The following is a 22303-nucleotide window of genomic DNA, read 5'->3' as shown; positions in this document are numbered from 1 at the left end:
TATTTTCTGGTACTGAGAAAGTAGTATCAAATTGGGAAAAGTTAATGAACTACAAACAAATGTCTCTTCAGAAATAGTGCATTCTAAATGATCAGTAGGATATCACAAAAAGGTACCCAAACATATGTGTTTCCCTGAAAATAAGACCCTGTCTTATATTTTTTTGAACCCTGAAATAAGTGCTTGGCCTTATTGCCATGCACTCAAAAGCCCGATTGGGCTTATTATCAGGGGATGTCTTATTTTGGGGGAAACAGGGTATTCAAACATAGCACTAACAATTTGTGTTGAATAAATAGTTGAAAATAAAATTAATTTAAATTAGATTTAAAATGAATACAAATATTGTATGGAATAATGTCTTCTACCTATAAAGAGATGTGATTTAAGAAAAACAGAAGGCATCCTGTTTAATTCAGGTGCTATAATTTATATAGGATTGTTGCCTAAAAGTTAGTCTCTTTATCCAAATTCTTTCACTCATTTTGCTTTTGTGAACAGAAAATTATCACTTATTATACACATCTGCATGATATCACTGACATTTCCATCTTATATGAACTAATTCTTTACTACAGGATCTTATCCTTATTTTTAACCAAATTTCTCTTAAAATACTTCCCACGTTTGCATATTGATAATGTCTCAAGATTAATGAACCTTGCAATCTCATTAGCAACTCATGTAACTAAAAATTAATAATACAATCTTCAACAAAGTTTAGGTAACCCCCTTTTTAGTCCATTTCTTAATATCTTGTGCTTAATCCCCCTGGATTATCAAAGGAGGGGAGGGAGCAGTTGGTAAGGGCCTCAAGTTAGAACCCCTAGCTGGTTTCAATAAGCTACTATGAAACACTGGATGTACTTTCCCTAATATTCGAGGGAGGCTAAATTGGACAGTCACCGGGTTAATTACCTTTACTATGGGGAAAGGACCTATACATTTGGAACCAAATTTTTTGCTAAGCAATCTTAATATTAAGTATTTAGTTGACAAATATACTTTATCTCCCACCCGGAAAGGGGTTGAAGGGATCAGTGTTTGTCTGCCTGGGCTTTATATTTTCCTGCCGATTCAACCAAAGCTTTCTTAGTGTTCTCCCACCCTTTTCTCAATGAATCCATCCATTCCGTCAGGGACATCCATCCGTCAGGGAGGTTCTATAGGGAGCTGAGCAGTGGTGGGATTCAAATAATTTAACAACCGGTTCTCTGCCCTAATGATTTCTTCCAACAACCAGTTTGCCAAACTGCTCAGAAAGTTAATAACCGGTTCTCCCGAAGTGGTGCGAACTGGCTGAATCCTACCACTGGAGCTCAGGCATTGGCACAAAATCCATGCCCGTGGTTATTTGAAAAGGAGTTAATCCCATGCTACTGTGTACTGCATTATTATATGCCACTTCTGCAAACAGTAATAACTCTGCCCATTTCTCTTGCTGGTAGTTTACATAACATCTAATGTACTGTTCTACCATTGCATTCAATTTTTCAGCAGTTCTGTTAGTGGGCAGATGGAAGGTGGAGCTAAGTCCCTGGGATGACCCAATGGACCGTAGGAATTCCCTCCAGAACTTAGCAGTAAACTGGACTCCAGGATTGGATATTATTCTTTTTGGGACCCCATGTAGTCTGTAAATGTGCACAAGAAATGCCAGGAAACAGAAAGTTAAGGATGCTGTTGCAATATAGGAATTAAAAAGAGGGTGAAAAAGTGAAAACAGCTATCCCTAGTGAGAACCAAAAGATCAAAACAGAACCCTCTTCTCTGGAGGAAATTTCTCTATCCCACATATTCCAACACAAGCCTAGTCATATACATATTTGTAAAGGCTGCCTAGCACATTTTTCCTAATGCCTGCCTAAGCCTTGTCCTCTCTGCCTACAAAAATCTGCCTTTCCATGGCAAATAACTATTTGCTGTGAAGCTAGAGGAATAGCTGAACCAAGCATCCAAATGCAAGGTGGCAAAATGCTGGTGACCCAAATTCTTGACTGCTACATGAGACAACCTGTGTTATATCATTTGCATCATACTTGGCATGTAGAGACTCATCTAAAAAAGGTCATGGAGGAAGTGTTCAAAGTAACCGTCATGCTTTGTTGAATCCATATCCTTTTTTAAAAAGGAATAAGGTAAAAGACTATGTATTCAACAAAGCATGATATAATTTTCTTTATTTTTTTTTCTCATTCATACATGCGCTTTCTGTAAAAAAATCAAGTATTCCATGAAGTCACTATTCTAACATTCTCCTAACCAGGAAAAACAACAACACCCAACACTTGTCTGCTATCTGATTTGTTAGACAAATGCCTATAGAGACCAGAGGACTCATGGCCAAAAGGAGGGATCTGACTCATAATGGGTGAATGAAATGCTTTAGGTCACTGATCTTCCTGAAGCTCCTCCTCCATGTAATACAGAGCATCCCCCTAAAAAGTAACCTGGCTTTACCTGGGGGGGGGGGATAGTTCTCCACAAGTGATGTCTGCATATCCCAGATTATTCCAACCTTCAGTTTTAAATCTGACTTTCAATCCTATTATTCTTATATCTGCTTTACAAATAAAAAAATATAGAGATTATATACATCCTTGTCTATGCCTTTTCCTATTCTGGACCACTTGGTTTTCCAAACAAATGTGCTGATTTAAAAATTTTACTTTTACACCTGAAACCTAAATTTAGATATATTAGATAAAGAAATATATATGACTTTTTTGTGTGCTACAATTGCCAGCCTGTCCATGCCCACTAGTTCCCCCCGAATTATCAAAGCTATAGGGCTTAGTACTGGAAAGGCCAATCACCATGAAAACGATACTTGTTATAAAGGGCCCTGCCTATAAACAGGTCTGCCTGTGTTTTTAGCAAATTCATGTAACGATGCTTCTAATCTTTGAAATTCATAGTATTTGCAAATAACAGTATATCAATTATTCAGTGGACTAGAATATGCTTGATCACTTCCACCTGGTTCAGGATTACTTTAAAAACTTATTTATGGCAAACTGCTATACCTGATTAAGGGTCCTCAGGTTACTAACCAATTCTTTTAATCCTTCAGACAGAATAATAAATCTAGCTTTACTGTATATGTAACGTCCTTCAATTAGTTTGCCTACTACCCTCATTAAAAATAATATGTTTTAAGGGATTTCTAACCCTTCCCCTCATATTTCCTAGCTGAAGATTTAAAGTAATTTTCACTGTTTGAAAAGAAGCATCATCCCAAAAAATATCAGAACAAACTGAAAGCTCAGTTTGGGATTCCCTTTTGCCCTGAAACAGACGTGATACTTTTAATTCATGGTAGTTATTTTAAGATGACATCTGCTTGGATCTTTCCAAGAAGTCCTAAGCTTCAGTATATTATCTGATCTTTTTTCTGTAATTCAAGATTTCTTCCTCTTCCTCTTGCAATCTAAGATATACTGCCTAAGAATCAAAAAAGATTTTTTTGGGGGGGAGAACCTCTGAATTTAATTTCCACAGCAAGCACAGAAAATTTATTTTTTAATCAACGCTTAAAAAAATAAACTTCAGCTGTTAAGTATCAGCACACATATGTCCAACGTGTTATTTCTCTCTAGATAACTCCCCAAACCTTAATTATGTTAACAAATTCAGAGATATTCTTCAAAAGCTACCTTCTTCAAAAGCTTCTTCAGAAAATTTTAGTCTAATATTTTTCCTCTTCTTTTCCCCTCAAAATACTTCTTGCCTGGTGAATAAGACTGCAATCGTATACTTATTTTACTGGAAGTACAATGAAATGTCTAAAAAGATGTCCATAAATTTACCCTCACCTTCTTTTCAAGATACATCATTTTTCAAGCAGGAACAAGTTGCTTGTTGGTAAAAATTTAAGCCTCAATATTTTAGAGCATTTCTAGAATTAATAAAACTTCCTTCTTGCATTCCTGTTTTCTTGTGACTATAATTCAAGCCACAGGATAACTGAAATAGTGATAATATTTGCTCACATTTTAAATAAAAATTTCAAAAATTAATGCATTGGGAATGCTAGGCAAATATTTCTTTTTTTTATAGCAGCAAAAGCATTTTTATCCTATTCTAGTCTTTAACCCAAAGAGTTCCTAGATTACCTTGCAAAGATCAGAAAGAAGGTAATTCCTGCCCATAGGCTTACAGATTAGTAATTGTGAAGAAAAAGAAAAGAGAGAGAAAAAACAGCTGAAAGATCAGCAGGTAGTAATTTAGTAGATAATGGAATTGAAGCACAATAAAGATCTGCCGATTTCTCTCTCTCTGGTAGCCTCAAGTGGTAGTTGAAAGAAATGCTCTATCGCTATACAATGGAGGTTGTTATCTACTATTTCCTCTCTCATTCTGAAGGCATCAATAATAGAAACTGGCAGCTAGAAACTTCATTACAGCTTCTTCTATAGATTTTTCAGGACTTTAGCAATCTGTGTTTATCTGTCTGAACAGAACTGATATGACAAAGGTTCTAGCTTATAGAAAAGGTGATATATAATTATAATTCTATAGAACACATCACATTTTAATATATTTTGTTAATATAAATTATTTAAATGAAGTTTATCTATAAGCTATAGTTATCATGTTCTTGAATAGAGCAACACTATTTTCATAAAATAACATTAAGATTGAACACATTCAATTAGTTACTAATTATCCTGGCAGTGTTTAACAATTTCCCTCATTCTCTAGAGCAGGGTGTCAAACTCAAGGCCTGGGAGCCAGATCTGGCCCACGGGGTGCTTAGATCTGGCCTGCAGGGCTGCCCTGGAAATAGTGAAGGACCAGCCCATAGTGCCTCTGGCAGAGAAAATGGAGCTCACAAGGGCTACGTGTGGCCCTCCCGAGCTCCATTTTCACTGGCAGAGGGTTGCAGGAGGCCGTCGCAGCCGAAAAGAGAGCTTGGGGGCCCATTTTCACTAGCAGACCCACCACAGGTGCCCAACACAAGTGATGTCATGCTGGCCACACTTACCACTCCAGCCTCCAGAGGTCAAACACAAACCTGATGCAGCCCTCAGTGAAATCGAGTTTGACACTCCTGCTCTAGAGTTAATAAATTAGCAAAGCCTGCAGAACATGGTTTCAAGAATTCTTTCTTTTCTACCTGTAGCCATAGAAGATATAACTATTGTATTTTCCTTCAGATAAAGAATTAACCTGTTGAATCTATGGGGGATGCATGATGTGTCTCTGCTCTCCCCTTAAGCTGCAGCTGTGTGAAATAGCAAGCAACGTAACATCTTCTTTGCAGGGCTACATTGGTGGGTATTCCTCTGGAATATTTTTCTCTGTAACACCTGGCTGGATTTTATCCCATTTACAGGCTTCCTCTGCCCGACCAAATTTGCTTCTGTGCTTTTTTCAAAGATATATCCAGCTGAAAGACAAAGTCCTGAGCTTTTCTTTCCAACGTTCTGTTGGATTAGAAAAGAATAAAGAGAGAGAAACAAAACTGAACAGTAAAGGTATATTAAAGCAATGATGGCACAAACAGCTGAAGATACTTGATCAAACACCACTTTTCAATGAATGCCTCAACAAGGGAATCATGTAGAAATTGTGTTAAGGAGAAATCCTACAGGGAATGTCTTAACTGATTCTTTCCAATCTTTCAACAGACGCTCCACTTTGGTCATGTGACTGAAGAGGGCTTAAGACACTTAGCCGTATATCAAGCTGCTGCCCTGAATGAACCAGGGGTTTTTCTGAGGTTTTTTCCCCCCCACTGCTTTCAGTTGGAACTCACCCATTTTCAAACCTGGTCCTCCTGCTGAGCTTTCTACAGTGTCAAATTTGATGCTGCTTTCTTCTCTTTGGGAAAGTTATCCTGCTGATATGCACTTAGACTGACAAGAGTTCTAAAACTCTACACAATTCTTTTCCAACATTTGGTTGTATGTGAAGAGACCAAAAAGTTAAGAAAACATTACTTTTTCATTAAGGTTATAATATTATAACAAATTAACAATTTTAATAATTTGACTGTAGTATATTCCAAGTTAATTTCCCATAAGGGTGGGGGTTTCTACTTAATTCTACCTGGAGATTCTAGGCATCATATTTTCATATCTGAACTTGAACATGAAGCCATTGCACTCGAGTGAAAATTTAATTAGTCTCCAGACAATTCTCAACTCATAAAAATCACAAAGATAAACTAAAGTAAAATATCACTTGCCATCTTTTAGTTCTGAGGTTTAAATATAGCAAGTATCTTAAGTAAATTTAAACCCATGAATATTATTTCCACTCCATGAATCAATCTCCTTTGGCAATAGGAAAACCATTGTCAAAAAGATATTGAGAGTTGTCTTCTGTGGGAACAAATTCTCTCTCCCAATTTCTTTCAGACATATAATTTCACATTCATAGATGCATTTTCATTCTAAATATCCTGTAAAATTATTGAAAATATACCAAAATGCAGAGCTTTATTCAGTACATATTAGACTTTGGTCTAGATTTCTCTGAAATATTGAGTTCTGAAACTTGTATAAATTAAGAAACTGACTTTGTTTTTCTTTTACTATTAGCACAACTGAGTACAAATATATCTTTACTGCAAAGGTTACAGAAAGATTTTCACAGGATGGACTGTCATAAAATAATCAATTACAATGCTGACATTAAAAATGTGGGCCACATGTAAAAACTCAATAACAACTTGAGCTAAGATTTTTAATATGGTTTACTAATATTTTTGGAGCAAACCCTATACAAAATAAAGCTATACAAGTCACACTGGATTTAGTGAAACTAAATGAGATTATGTGTTCTCAATTGTTCTATAGAAATCGTTGGTTAATAGTTGGTTCCTGTCCAACATTTTTAATGTCCTTACATTAATTACAGAAATCTAGATAAAAATGCCTTTTCTCTGAATTTCGGAATTTGCATACTATTACATAGCAAAGTACTAAGACTTTGACTTGCATTTGGCATTAATGCCTTTAGAACCTGAATAGGATTTTTTCAGGGGGGAAAAAGGACTTTACAGTCAATTGAAAAATTATTTATTCCAGTGTTAAACAATGATTTAATAATAGTTTAGGAAAACCACATGATACAGAATACAAAATGTACATTTTAAAACCATTTCATATACATGCTAAATGCATGCTCTGCACTGAACAGCAAAAATGTTCCCAAACAATTGAGTCACAGACCCCAAAAGAACAAAAGAAAATTAGTTCGTCTATATATATAACATTAGGGGAAAAATGTATTCCTCCACAAATAAGCATTTTAAAATAACATACAGTACTTATACTACTACCACAATTTTTTTACATATTCATAAGTGACAATTTTGTTATTAAAATAGTCTGGGTTTAAATTCAATCTGCTGGAAGCTTTGCTTGCATTTACTAGTCCCCTACTCATCACCTTTCCACCAATGTTTTCTTACTCTTGCAAAATATAATTCGTGTTTACAATGAATATTACTTCTTCAAATTATAGGCTAACAACATACAGATATTACAAAGCCTATATGTCGGATTGTACAAGATTGCCTATTTCCATCCCCCCACCCCCTTACATAGAACAAGAGTTAGCCCGTTTTCTAGGAACAGGCTCTCGAACCACACTGTCTTTTTTACATATACAAACTGAGCATATTGTCTCTGACAATCTCCAAAGTCCCAACCTAAAAACACTATTTGACAGACTATATATTACACAGTTACAAAAACTATTGCTAATAGCAAGCCAGGTTGTTACAAAAGAGAGTGCTGGATTTTCCAACACCTTTGTGCTCTCTAGCATGAAATATATAATGTAGGGCAGCCAGAGCACATAAAACACACTGGTTATACGAAATAAAACCATAGCATAGCGGCTATCTGGGCTATGTCCAGTTTCTGCAGCAGTATCTACTTCATGACTAGGAAACCGAGCTCTCCTGTCATTTATCTCTTTGGTGTGCTGCCGGCAAATTTTGAATATGTGGAAATATGTAAAACAGATTATAAAGGCAGCTGGAGCATAGAGTAAGCACACAATAAATCCAGTAAAATAGGCGTTGGTGAGCCAAGAAGCTGCACACCATTCAAAAATGTCTCCATGATAACCTGGCTTTCCCCAACCAAAATAGGAAGGCAGGAAGATAAGTCCTGAGTACAGCCAAATCAAAATAATGCAGATCCTCAATCGACAGGGGGTGACCAACTGGTTATAGGAGAGTGGTTTTGTGATTGCAAGATAGCGATCCACACTAATGAAAGCAAGGCAGGCCATAGAAACACTTTTCAATACAGAGATGACATATACAAAAATTTGACAAGTTAAGGACTCATGAACACCTACAGAATAGTGAAGCAATGACAAGGTAGGAATTAAGCAACTAATCCCAACAAAAAGATCAGCATATGCCATAGTCTGAATAAAGTAGCTGGTGGTATAATGATGCAAAAGTGGAGCACAGTGGATGACAAAAATTACTGTTAAGTTACAAGTCACACTGGATTTAGTGAAACTAAATGAGATTATGTGTTCTCAATTGTTCTATAGAAATCGTTGGTTAATAGTTGGTTCCTGTCCAACATTTTTAATGTCCTTACATTAATTACAGAAATCTAGATAAAAATGCCTTTTCTCTGAATTTCGGAATTTGCATACTATTACATAGCAAAGTACTAAGACTTTGACTTGCATTTGGCATTAATGCCTTTAGAACCTGAATAGGATTTTTTCAGGGGGGAAAAAGGACTTTACAGTCAATTGAAAAATTATTTATTCCAGTGTTAAACAATGATTTAATAATAGTTTAGGAAAACCACATGATACAGAATACAAAATGTACATTTTAAAACCATTTCATATACATGCTAAATGCATGCTCTGCACTGAACAGCAAAAATGTTCCCAAACAATTGAGTCACAGACCCCAAAAGAACAAAAGAAAATTAGTTCGTCTATATATATAACATTAGGGGAAAAATGTATTCCTCCACAAATAAGCATTTAAAATAACATACAGTACTTATACTACTACCACAATTTTTTTACATATTCATAAGTGACAATTTTGTTATTAAAATAGTCTGGGTTTAAATTCAATCTGCTGGAAGCTTTGCTTGCATTTACTAGTCCCCTACTCATCACCTTTCCACCAATGTTTTCTTACTCTTGCAAAATATAATTCGTGTTTACAATGAATATTACTTCTTCAAATTATAGGCTAACAACATACAGATATTACAAAGCCTATATGTCGGATTGTACAAGATTGCCTATTTCCATCCCCCCACCCCCTTACATAGAACAAGAGTTAGCCCGTTTTCTAGGAACAGGCTCTCGAACCACACTGTCTTTTTTACATATACAAACTGAGCATATTGTCTCTGACAATCTCCAAAGTCCCAACCTAAAAACACTATTTGACAGACTATATATTACACAGTTACAAAAACTATTGCTAATAGCAAGCCAGGTTGTTACAAAAGAGAGTGCTGGATTTTCCAACACCTTTGTGCTCTCTAGCATGAAATATATAATGTAGGGCAGCCAGAGCACATAAAACACACTGGTTATCTGAAATAAAACCATAGCATAGCGGCTATCTGGGCTATGTCCAGTTTCTGCAGCAGTATCTACTTCATGACTAGGAAACCGAGCTCTCCTGTCATTTATCTCTTTGGTGTGCTGCCGGCAAATTTTGAATATGTGGAAATATGTAAAACAGATTATAAAGGCAGCTGGAGCATAGAGTAAGCACACAATAAATCCAGTAAAATAGGCGTTGGTGAGCCAAGAAGCTGCACACCATTCAAAAATGTCTCCATGATAACCTGGCTTTCCCCAACCAAAATAGGAAGGCAGGAAGATAAGTCCTGAGTACAGCCAAATCAAAATAATGCAGATCCTCAATCGACAGGGGGTGACCAACTGGTTATAGGAGAGTGGTTTTGTGATTGCAAGATAGCGATCCACACTAATGAAAGCAAGGCAGGCCATAGAAACACTTTTCAATACAGAGATGACATATACAAAAATTTGACAAGTTAAGGACTCATGAACACCTACAGAATAGTGAAGCAATGACAAGGTAGGAATTAAGCAACTAATCCCAACAAAAAGATCAGCATATGCCATAGTCTGAATAAAGTAGCTGGTGGTATAATGATGCAAAAGTGGAGCACAGTGGATGACAAAAATTACTGTTAAGTTACCAGTAATAATTAAAAATGTTAGTAAGATAATAACAATAGTCTCAAGGATGCAAATGTCAATGGCATTATAATGTCCAAATCCAAAAGGGCAGGATAGATGCTCAGATACATTCTCATTACTATCATTCATATTCAGATTCTTCCATTCAGTCCATGTGAACTGGTTCATAGTTTGTATTATGTGACAATATAGTCAGAATTCCAGTTACTAGCGATCCATTGTTCACCTGCTAATTTTTTTCTGTGCCTCAGTTTCTCCATGTAAATATTAACATTGCTTCTGAATAGTCAGCACTGAAATCTAGAAAGCAGGCAGAAAGGCCACTATCCAGCTTCTTCCTGTACTCCTTCCTTTCTCAGCAAAGCACAAGGCACTTTTAAACAAAGCCAATCATTCAAACTACACTTTTGAAAGGCAGAAATACAAAAATAGCAGGTTGGGAGGAAAAGAAGTACACAATGTTGCAGTTAAAAATTCTAGAAGTACATTTTCCTGGGGAAGAGAAGCATTTAAAAAAAGGAAGCCATGGTAAAAAATGCTCCATATACCATTTTTGAAACGAAATAACAGTAATGTTTAAGAACAATATGACTAAGAAATCCAGTAAAATGTGTATTCTGGTACATCGTATCTTTTGGTTTTCAGATCATATGTTCCTTGTATCATCTTAATCTGCATTTGTATGGATATTGTTCTGAGCACATGAATGCAAACTAGCTTCATTAGTCTTTGGTAATATGTTAAGAAATATAGTTAAGTAGTAACTGATATATGGAGACTCCTGTCATACCTTTGATGAATTACATCTTCTCCGTTTAGTTAAGAAGATAAAATACAATAAAGAAAAGGCACACATTGGCATAGTGTTAGAGTTTCAATAGCCAATTCAGTTTGAAACACGTTGCCGACCTTAATGTGAAAATGTCAGCAAGATAATCCAAGCTTCTTACAGAACACAAAACTGTCTTGCATTTAATGTCAGGAAAAACAAAGTGAAATCCTTGACTTCTGAAATAAGGCTACAACTGCAGCAATATAGGATCATTATAGTGAAGTTCATAGCTCTGTCCCAGTCACTTCTCACCTCTATAGCAATCTCCATATTTTTTTTCATATGCTCAACACAATGCTCTCATTAACTCTCATCTACATTTTTCTGAGAAGCTAATGAAATGTTGATTTAACAAGAAAAGCTGTCATGTTACAGTATTATTCCATTTATTTTCTGGATTCATTTTCTCAGTTGCTGTGTATGTATTTTCTTTAGTAATTAAATAACCATCTGCTTCCAAAAGGCTTGTATGATGTGGCAAAACATTAACATATTCATTACATTTGCAATAATGACACATCCATGGGTTACAAAAGTTCTTTCAATACTCACTAATAAGTAGGCATTCGATACATGCAGAAGTCTTACTTTCTAATCTATCTCTATACAAATCAAATGCATTTTTAATTAAAGATCCAAAGAAAAGCAAATCATCCAGTCTTAAAAAAATAAAAATCCAAAGTAACTTCAAATTTATATTAAAGCTCAGGTGAAGGGCTCTTTTTTTTTTTCCTTTTTAAAGTCCTGGAATCACACTTGTGCTATTTAATAGTCCACGGTGTGGAATTCCTTTCATGAGAGGGAGAGTAAGTATTTTCTCTGCTCCTGCTGCAGCAATGGAATAGAAGTCATCCTTTTCTAAGTTTCACGCCTCATGTTCCTTATCACCACGAAGTGCTGAAAATCCTTGTTTTTAATGCCATCCATAACATGTTGCCTGTGATATGCTTCCGTAAGCAGTCCAAACTACTATAAAATTAATACCGATTGCATTCTCTTCCCGAAGCAGTAAGAAAGTGTATTTGGTAATACACTAGCTTTTGTCTCAAAATGAGGTACAGATGCTATCCTGTTTGCCGGAAGAGTGCTCTTTCTATTCTTTACATGTTTCCTTATGATATTACAGTTTTCACCCTAAGTCTGCCCCTCCTCTTCATCCTTAGCTGATGCAGAAAAACTCACCATCAGGAAGGTGACTCGGTCCTTCAGTCCCAGTCAAAAGCACAGCCAATGGCTATTACAGCTGAAGCTGTCACTAGGTAACAGTTGCCAGGCACAATGCTAGCTTATACCCTTCCACAGCAATCCAATCCATGAATAAGGATGACAAGGGAAGATAATGAAAATGACCACCCAAATTAATATATTACAAACTGTAAGAACAGAGACATTTTTGTCAGCTACGTTCTTCCAATTAACAAACCATAAAATATTCATTGGGGTAACACTACAATGCTTCATCACCAAAACCATTTTTATTGAACTATATACCAGAACAGCACCAGTTAGTAAGTCAAAGTAATTTAATTCTTACTGACAAGAATTGTCTATTAATTATTAACTTCACAAAAAAGGTAAAAAAAAATTCCTGTAGTCAACTGACATTTCAAATTTGGGTCATTATAACAAAAGCGAAAATGTAAAATGTACTATAAAAACACCCATTCATTTATTTCCATGAATGCACATGGTAAATAATGACACTAATCAAATTCTCAACGCATGCTACATTGCAAACTTAGATTACTACATATTACCCAAATCTATAGAATCTTAATAGCACTATAAAATTGCTATCAGTGTAATAGCCTAGAAATTGCATCATTAAAGATCCTAAAATTATACCAAATGCAGGATTTGTTTTTTTATTGAAAGAAAATGCTCTGATGTTAAATAACTGTATTGTTTGCCATTATTAGATTGCTAACATCTTCTACTGGAATACTTAGCATTTTAACCCTTCAAATTTCTAGGTTCTATCATATTGCAAGATATAAAATGGACAATTAACATCAAAAACATCATCAAAAAAGGACAACAAAGAATGTTCTTTCTGCGTCAACTCAGTAAGCTCAAACTGCCCAAGGAGCTGCTGATCCAGTTCTACAGAGGAATTATTGAGTCTGTCATTTGCACCTCTATAACTGTCTGGTTTGGTTCTGCAACCCAACAAGAAAGACGCAGACTTCAGAGGATAATTAGAACTGCAGAAAAAATAATTGCTACCAACCTGCCTTCCATTGAGGACCTGTATACTGCACGAATCAAGAAGAGGGCTGTGAAAATATTTACAGATCCCTCACATCCTGGACATAAGCTGTTTCAACTCCTACCATCAAAACGACGCTATAGAGCATTGCACACCAGAACAACTAGACACAAGAACAGTTTTTTCCCGAAGGCCATCACTCTGCTAAACAAATAATTCCCTCAACACTGTCAAACTATTTACTAAATCTACACTACTATTAATCTTCTCATCGTTTTCATCACCAATCTCTTTCCACTTATGACTGTATGACTGTAACTTTTTGTTGCTATCATTAAGGGTTAAATTGCAACCTATGACCATCATTTGTGTTGTAAATGTTGTACCTTTGATGAAGGTATTTTTTTTCTTTTTCTTTTATGTACACTGAGAGCATATGCACCAAAACGAATTCCTTGTGTGTCCAATCACACTTGGCCAATAAATTCTATTCTATTCTATTCTATTCTATTCTATTCTATTCTATTCTATTCTATTCTATTTCTATTATAAATAGGCTAAATATGAGTGAATTGCTGTTCCAAATACTACATTTATTTTATTTCTATTTTTAAACAATTATTAAGGCTAACCATCTTACAACAGTGACTCCCAACAACAAACCAGGATTAAAATAACATGTCCCTGACATCTAAGGTATACAATATGTCTCAAACTGGAAAAACACGTCAACCACTCACCTAACCATCCAGCCCAAATATCTGGGAAAAAACAGATCTTTAAAGCCTTATCAAAGGTTAACATGGCCAGGGTCATCTGCATCTCCAGGGAAGAATGCTGTTCCACAGGCAGGTGCTGCCATAATGAAGGCATGATTTCTAGATCCAACAGGGTGGTATTGTTGGGTTGAAGGGACCCAGAGCATGTCCTCCCCAACAGACCTGATAGCGCGGGCAGAAGCAATAGGGACAGGTAGTTCCTCGAAGATCCAGGACACATGCTATGCAGATGACTATCGACACTTTGAATCATATCTGTAAGTCTATATATTGTATGCTTTTGTGTCACATACTTTGTTATCACTTTCATCATCCTCAGTCTCATCTATCTTCCACCTTAGACAAAAAAACTTCACATGCAATATTTAGAGAAAATCCTTTGATCTAGACCAGACTTTCCAGGAAGATACCCTGTTTAAAGGAACACTCTCATGGTCTGGAAAACGTGTTATATAGTGTTTTTCCACTAGGCATTCCAAAGTTTATTCATTTTGCTTGAAAACGGTATAGCCTCAGTTATCTACCTTTTTATCACGTATTATTTTTATAATTATTATTATTATTATTATTATATAATTATTATTATATTATATTTTAAGATTTGTTTATTTTAACCTAGTTTAATTTATGAAATGTGTAGCTTTATTATATGGTCAGTAAGTTTCAAAGGAATTCAATTAACAAAGCATAAGACTTGATTTTAGGTTTTTCCCCTTGAGCTAGCATCCTCAAATAATATTTAATGTTTAGGGTCTGTACGCTGAAAACATAATCCCACGATATATATTGACACTTTGTAATATTTTAGGGTATTTTGATAGACAGCGGTATTACTGATTACTATAATTCAACTACAACTCTGGAATGAAAGTTTAGCAACATATATTTACTTAAACTTGATGCTAAAAATGAAAAATGCCTTTTGTACCCTTTAGAAATCCTCACTACACATAACCCTAGAGAACAGGCAGATTAGAGATTACATCTTTTTCAACAAGTAATGACATCACTGCATTTATATAAAAAAAGGCCTGTATAAATATTTATGTTGAGGAAGCAGTGCAATTAATAATTTATTTAAGCATCTTTCTACAGTGTCCAACAACTATTCCATTTAGGAACGATGTTACCTGTACTACCTGCATTAACTCAACTTTGAGATTTGATATATTCAGATGTTTATACTATTTTAAAGTTTATCCTATCTCATGGGAATTGGCATCTGGATAAACAAAATAGATATTCTGTACTTTACTTACAGTTAAGATATGTCACTCAGCATTAGAAAGAAAAACATGCAGCTCCAATTAGTCTCCAGAATTGATCAATATAGCAATAGCACTTAAACTTATATACCACTTCAGTGCTTTATAACCCTTCTAACTAGTTTACAGAGTCAGCATATTGCCCTTAATAATCTGGGTCCTCATTTTACCAACCTTGGAAGGATGGAAGGCTGAGTCAACCTTGAGCCTGGTGAGACTTGAACTGCCAAACTGCAGGCAGCCGGCAGGCAGCAGAAGTAGCCTGCAACACTGCATTCTAACAACTGCGCCACCACAGCTCATATATAGATATAGATAAGCTATGGATTATTGTAACGAATTATGGCATCCTTTCATTAAAAGGTTTATTATACAAATTTATGTATGTATACATGATTCTGAATATATGCCCTTTTTGTTCCTTTTTTCTTTTATAATGTTGTGTATTCTTATTGGGGGGGGGGTTGTATTTAGTTAGGGTACAGTAAAAAGAAATTCTAAATTGCTGAATTCCTTGTAACAAAGAAGTGTTTTAAGGAATGAACCATCTTATATCTTATGATCATTTGATGGTACAAATCAATTTGAGACTTGTAAAGGAGCATATTGTCTAGCTTGATGACATATTACTTATTATATGTAATATAGGGGGTGTTATTGTACAATTCAGCAACAATAAAGACTTCTGGCACTTTAAAGATTTAAAAATTGATTAATATATAGGCTGCACTACATTACTATGTCGTATTATGCGCACCACATTACCCGCCTTGATGCTCCACCGTAAAGAAAGGGAATGTTCATATATTTCACAGGACAATATTCCATGCATCTGACGAAGCTTCATTACACAACTACTGTAACAAAGATGTAAGTTAAAGTATATCTCAGTGTGCAATTATTTATTTTCATTTTTTGAAAATGGTATCTTGCCAGTCAGAAAATATAAGACCAGAAAAAATGCTCCTGGGTAGGAGGGGCTAGTCTTGTTGATTTCCATTTCCAGAACAAGTTGTGTCAGAATTCTTTTGGCTTGTTCATATCCTAAGGGAGGAAAGACTCTTGCAAAAAGGCATGAAAATATATTGTCCTCGACTTACAACCACAATGGAGTCCAGAATTTTGGTCAGAAGTCATTGCAGTTATAATTTGAGGCACCATGTGATTGCACTCTATTTTATGATTGTTGTGTCTGCGCCCCCCGAGCCTGGCCCCCTGCCAGAAAGTGACTCGGAAAGTGAGAGGGAAAGGCCATCAGGACTTACCTCTGGAGCACTGGCTTCCCTGGCTCAGCTCCAGGAGCCAGAGGCAGGCCAGGTGGAGGAGATAACGAGGCCTCCGTCCCCTGGCTCTTCCCCCCCAGGCCACGCCTCCAGACCCGGCTGATGGCAATCAGGCCTGGCTGGACCCTAGGTTTTGTAGGCAGGAGAGGCGGGAACAACAGAAGCAGGGGTGGAGCAGGACTAGGAAGTGCTGAGTCATGAAGCCACACCCCACAGAGTATAAAAGCAGCCCTGGCTGTTCTTCTGCTCCATGACAAGCAAAAATTGAGCTGAACTATTTGACTCGGGGAGAAGCAAGCTGAACTCTTTGACTCATGAAGAATTGAGCTGAACATTCCCCCTGGACTGCTGACTTCCTGGTTGCCTGGCAATCCCAATGTAAAAGGGAGACTTTGGCAGGCAGCTGCAGATTCCCTGCCAGGACTGATAGCAGCTGTGAACTCAATTACTGGCTCGTTTAGCCAGCTCGTGTGGCTGAGGTCGGGAGGGGACAGAACAATTGTTTTTTATGACAGAAATATGTAAAAGAACTCACATCTCAGTCACATGGCTGTGGAATGCTCTAACCAGACATGAAAGCAGTCGTGTGATGGAGTGCAAGTTGTAATTTCAAGGACGGGTCATAAATAACTTTTTTGAAATGTGTTGTAACTTCTAATGATCATTAAACAGCTGATATAGGTCAAGAATTACCTGTACAATTTGTTCTGTACCTGTCATGTCCCACTCCTCCGCTGACGGCCGGGTCAGGGAAATCCGAATCAGGCTTGCCTCTGCAGCTCTGCCCAAAGTCCTAGCAAAGTCCTCAGAGCAGGCAGGAGACCAGAAAGTGACTTCAGCAAGATAAGTTCGACTTTGCCTGACTCAGAGACTGCCAGAAAGCAGATCCTTTATATAGGCCATAGGGTGTGGCCCCATGACTCAGCACTCATTAAGGCCTGCCCCTCCCTTCCTTCTGTTGCCTCCGCCTATCCAGTCTTCTGATGCGAGGGTCACTCCAATCAGCAGCTGTTGGAAATAAACTTTCCTCAGGCTCACATGCTGTGGAGGAGGGGGAGGGGTCTAGCTGCTCCGTTTGCCTGGGCATGGAGCCAGGGCTGGGGCCGGGGGGTGCTCCCTCCTCTGCAGCCTGCTTGGGCATGGAGCCAGGGCTGGGACCGGGAGGTGCCCCCTCCTCTTCAGCTTGTCTGGGCATGGAGCCAGGACTGGGGCCGGGAGGCATACATTCCTCCGTGTTCGGGAGCAGATAAGAAGGCCCCGGCTGCTGTGAGAGCGGGCAAGACACAACAGTACCCCCCACCTCAGTCCGGGAGGCATGAGAAATGACTCAATTAGCCAGCAATTGAGTCCACGGCAGCTATCAGCTCTGGCAGTAACCCAGCAAGCGTCTGCCAAGGTTTTTCTGTTATCTTTCTTGATGCCGGTGTGTCAACCAGGAAGTCAGGAATAAACAGCACTTCAGCTCAAGTTCTCTCCAGGCAATTGGATTTGTTCGTCACGAAGCAGTATAGCAGCCCCTCCTGCTTTTATACCCTGTGAGGTGTGACTCAGCACTTTCTAGGCCTGCCCCATCCCTGCTTCTGTTGCTCCCGCCTCTCTTGTCTATGAAACCTGGGATCTAACCAGGACTGATTGAACTCAGCTGGGTCTGGAAGTGTTTCCTGGGCAGGGGGAGATACAAGAGATGGAGGTGTCACCTCTTCCACCTGGCCTGCCTCTGGCTCCTGGAGCTGAGCCAGGGAAGTCGGCCCTGCAGAAGGGAGCCCTGACAGCCCTTCCCCCTCACTCTCTGAGTTACTCTCTGGCAGGGGGCCAGGCCCGGGGGGGTGGAGCCACAACAAATTTGTCTAGAACAGAATTCCCCAACCTTTCTGCCTTTGGGGACTGGCGAGGGGACAGGGATGGTTCCTCTTGCACATGGCCAGCAAGCGGGTATATGCACACAGATCCATTTGTGCAAGTGGCGTGCATGTGAGCCCACCGGTCATGCAGAAGGAGCAAATGTGCATGCGCTCATCTGCTGCTTGTGCAAGTGAGAATGTGCGTGTGAGCTCACCCGGCATTTCCACACCCAGTTGCAAACAGATCACAGCCGACTAATGAGAGGTTGGGGGCCTCTGGTCTAGAAGATACGCCATTTATATTATCTTCTAATCTTACAAGGGGGGGAATCAATCCTATGAGGGAAAATGTTGATTCAGTCAATACATAAAGATGATTAGCTGGATTTTCAAGTTGATTTTCATTCTCCATTGCTCTCCTGAAATGGAGAGCATTAGAGAGCATGGGATCATATCTGGAGCACATTTCTTAATAATTTGATTGCACAATTTCCAATTTTGAATAGTTGTCATCTGGGCCATGTTATGCACCATACAAGAGATGACTACATGCTTTAGCTATAAATAACTTTAGGAAGGCCAGATTATATAAGGATCTTTTATTCTGTAAAAAAAAAAATTGTGAGACGGATTTTTCAGCATTCTGAACTATGTGCATTTCTCCTCCCTGGGACCCAAGGGCCAATTCTGAGGTATCTGAAAATTTTAGCTTGTTCAATTTTATGTCCATTTCATTACCACGTGAGGATTCTAGACACTTAGCAAATACCAAAATTTTTGTCTATTCATAATTTATTAATTCATCAACTGTGTGAAACATGAATGGGAAATTATCTTAGTTCACATTTTAACCTAATGGGAGCCTGGGACAGAAGGACTGCATCAACTGCATGGGTCAGGAGCGTACGCAGGCAGCTAAGCAGAGTCAGGTGAGTGGGCAAGCACTACCATGTTACTATATTAACTAGTCGGTTAATATTTTAATTATAATGTACATCATGAACATTCTAGAAAACATAGAAATTATAGCAGAGAGCATTCAAGAAATACCCATATTGTTTAAAATGAATGTGATGAAAATCTTTACTTTGAACTCGTTATAGAATATATTAGCTTTTTTCTGGGGAGAACTCGCAACCTGAAATGTTTTTTTCATGCTTTTGTTGTTCCCAGGATAAAGTACACAATATTCATGTTTACTATATATTGACCAACAGAGTTATACAGCTCCCAACTGTATTTTTTAAATATTTTTTAACAGCCTAGGATAATATAGCTAGATTTGTAGTGTTTAATAAATTCTATTCTACAAATAGATTCTACTGTACATTACCAATTATATACTATACACACACACACACACACACACACACACACACACACACACACACACTGTATTTTTCAGAGTATAAGACACAGTTTCCCCCCCACTAAAAGATTGTTGCTGAAGCCCCACTCACTCACCGGCCCCTACCCTTCGGCTGTTTTCGGCCTCCACACATTATGTTTACAGCCTCCGCACACCTCATTTTAGACCCATTCCAGGCTGCGGGGATCACCACAGAACATTGTCAGCGATCAACACCTACGCATGTTGTTTTCGTCCTCCATACATCATGTTTTCAGGCTCCGCATGCCCCATTTATGGCTCTGCGCATCGCGTTTTTGGCTGTGTGGATTGGCAGCAGTGGCGATCCCCACCGCCTGGAAACAGCCAAAAACGCGATGCGCAGAGGCCAAAAATGGGGCATATATACATACATACATATCTATATGTATGTTTATATGCATGTGTGTATATATAGTGTGTATATATAGTATGTGTGTATATATATATAGGTTACCATCTTTAAAACGCTCCATGGCTTAGGACCGGGCTACTTACGGGACCGTCTACTGCCGGCCTCTATCTCCCAGCGTCCAGTGCGTTCCCACAGAGAGGGACTCCTCAGGGTGCCGTCAGCCAAACAATGTCGACTGGAGGCCCCCAGGGGGAGGGCCTTCTCTGTGGGGGCTCCTACCCTGTGGAACGAGCTTCCCCCCCGGGTTTCGACAACTACCTGACCTCGGGACCTTTCGCCGCGAACTTAAAACTTATTTATTCCGTTTGGCTGGACTGGCTTGATTTTAAATTCTAAATTTTAAATTTTAATTGTGGGTCTTAAATTCTGTAATTTTTATGGGGTGTAAGGTTATTTTACATTTTTTGGCTAATTTGAATCAGTTTCTTAAGGGTTGTTTTAATTATGGTGTATGTTTCTGTTTGTATTTTATTTGCCTGTTCACCGCCCTGAGTCCTTCGGGAGAAGGGCGATATACAAATTAAAACATTATTATTATTATTATTATTATTATTATTATTATTATTATTATTATTATTATTATTATTATTATTATTATTATTATTATTATTATTATATGTATGTGTATATATGTGTATATACATATATATATATTGAACCACATATTTTACTTGGGTGGGATTCTGGAGGTCTACAGTAAAATATTAAAATATAAAAACAGAATATAAAAATTAAACATTTAGAAAATTTAAAAGGAGGCAAGGAAAATTACAATTTGTTAGCAATTCTTTTAAAAGATGAAGGGAGGGCTTTATTATAGGAACAGCAGGAAAGTTCATGCAATGATGTGGCAGTGGAAGGGGGGAGGAAATCAATGGCACATTTCTAACACTGCTGGATTTTGAGCAGCAGCTTTAAATTGTACAAAGAATATAGAATATAGGGGGGGGGGGAAGACTGAATAGAACAAACATCAAAAATATGTTCACATTTTACCTCATGAACTACAATCTATGTTTCAAAGCACAGAAACTCAGAAAAAAGCCAGAAATTCTGGGTTGTTATCTGAAGATAGTAATTGCCGAATGCTGGCTCTGAATTCCTAGTAGGCAGCAGGGTTCAATATAACACAACGAAAGTCCTTCCACTTTCCGGCTCCAGTGAGCTACCATATTAAATGAAAAAAAGGATAGAAATTGCAAGCTCTAGGATGGTATGTAATATATCCTCTAAGGAAGCTAAAGTTCATTAAATCTATACTTGCGTCACATACACTACTTCCACGTAATAAACAAGGGACATATAGTTATGGCTTCGTTGAAAAAGTGTCCACTTTATATAAAGAAACTGTACCACCCAGCTTGATTTTGTCAGACTTTGCATGAAAAATATATCTCAATTCTGGGTACTGCAATCCAAGGATATTGGTACTGATAAACTAGAATATAGATAAGGGCGATAATGATGGTGATAGCAATAGCAATAGCATTTAGACTTATATGCCACTTCATAAAACTTTACAGCCCTCTCTAAGTGGTTTACAGAGCAACCCCAACAATCTGGGTCCTCATTTTACTGATCTCAGAAGGACGGAAGTATGAGTCAACTTTGAGCTGATGAGACTCAAATTGCCGAACTGCTGGCAATCAGCAGTCAGCAGAATTAGCCTGCAATACTGCATTCTAACCACTGTGCCACTACAGCTTGTGATAGGCACAAAGTCCATGCACATGGAATAGGACCAGGAGGAATTTGATATGTTTATCTTGAAGACATAATAAAGAAAAGCCATCTTATAGTAATTTTACAATATATGAAAACCAGTTTGTATTATTTTTCTATGCCTCACCATTCTCACACCAAACTGCTTACTAATAAACCTATTACTAATTTATTAAATTACTAGCAAATGTACTATATTCAATTGCATCATTAAAATATGTTATTAAAAACAGTTCACAAAAAAATATGGTTTTGCTTCCATTTTCAATTTTTCAGCAAAAATTTGTGTAATGGGTCAATTTTGATATGACAGTATTCTATCTAGTTTTGATTTACAGTGCTCAAGCAAGTTCGAATGATAAAAAATAAACTTCATCTACTT

The 22303-nt window shown here is 37.5% G+C and overlaps 3 protein-coding genes across 6 annotated transcripts in view; all 3 read right to left on the bottom strand.

The window, feature by feature from the left end:
• The window catches only part of RABGAP1L (RAB GTPase activating protein 1 like), a 188049-nt gene that overhangs the window by 124270 nt on the left and 41476 nt on the right, over positions 1–22303 (bottom strand). The gene's annotated exons all lie outside the window — the stretch shown is intronic.
• LOC131194082 (G-protein coupled receptor 52-like) lies at positions 6669–8677 on the bottom strand. The gene is made up of 2 exons (XM_058174685.1): positions 8586–8677; positions 6669–8491 (listed from the first exon to the last, which is right to left on the bottom strand). Exons 1-2 carry the CDS (start codon positions 8675–8677, stop codon positions 7552–7554), a joined length of 1032 nt encoding a protein of 343 aa, XP_058030668.1. The 3' UTR covers positions 6669–7551.
• GPR52 (G protein-coupled receptor 52) lies at positions 9093–10987 on the bottom strand. The gene has a single exon (XM_058178639.1). The coding sequence runs from the start codon at positions 10354–10356 to the stop codon at positions 9271–9273; it is 1086 nt and encodes a 361-aa protein (XP_058034622.1). The 5' UTR covers positions 10357–10987; the 3' UTR covers positions 9093–9270.

This window comes from Ahaetulla prasina, chromosome 3, assembly GCF_028640845.1.
Source record: "Ahaetulla prasina isolate Xishuangbanna chromosome 3, ASM2864084v1, whole genome shotgun sequence".
NCBI classification, from domain to species: domain Eukaryota; kingdom Metazoa; phylum Chordata; class Lepidosauria; order Squamata; family Colubridae; genus Ahaetulla; species Ahaetulla prasina.
Note: the sequence above shows the minus strand (reverse complement) of the source record. Positions and strands in the feature narration are given on the sequence as shown.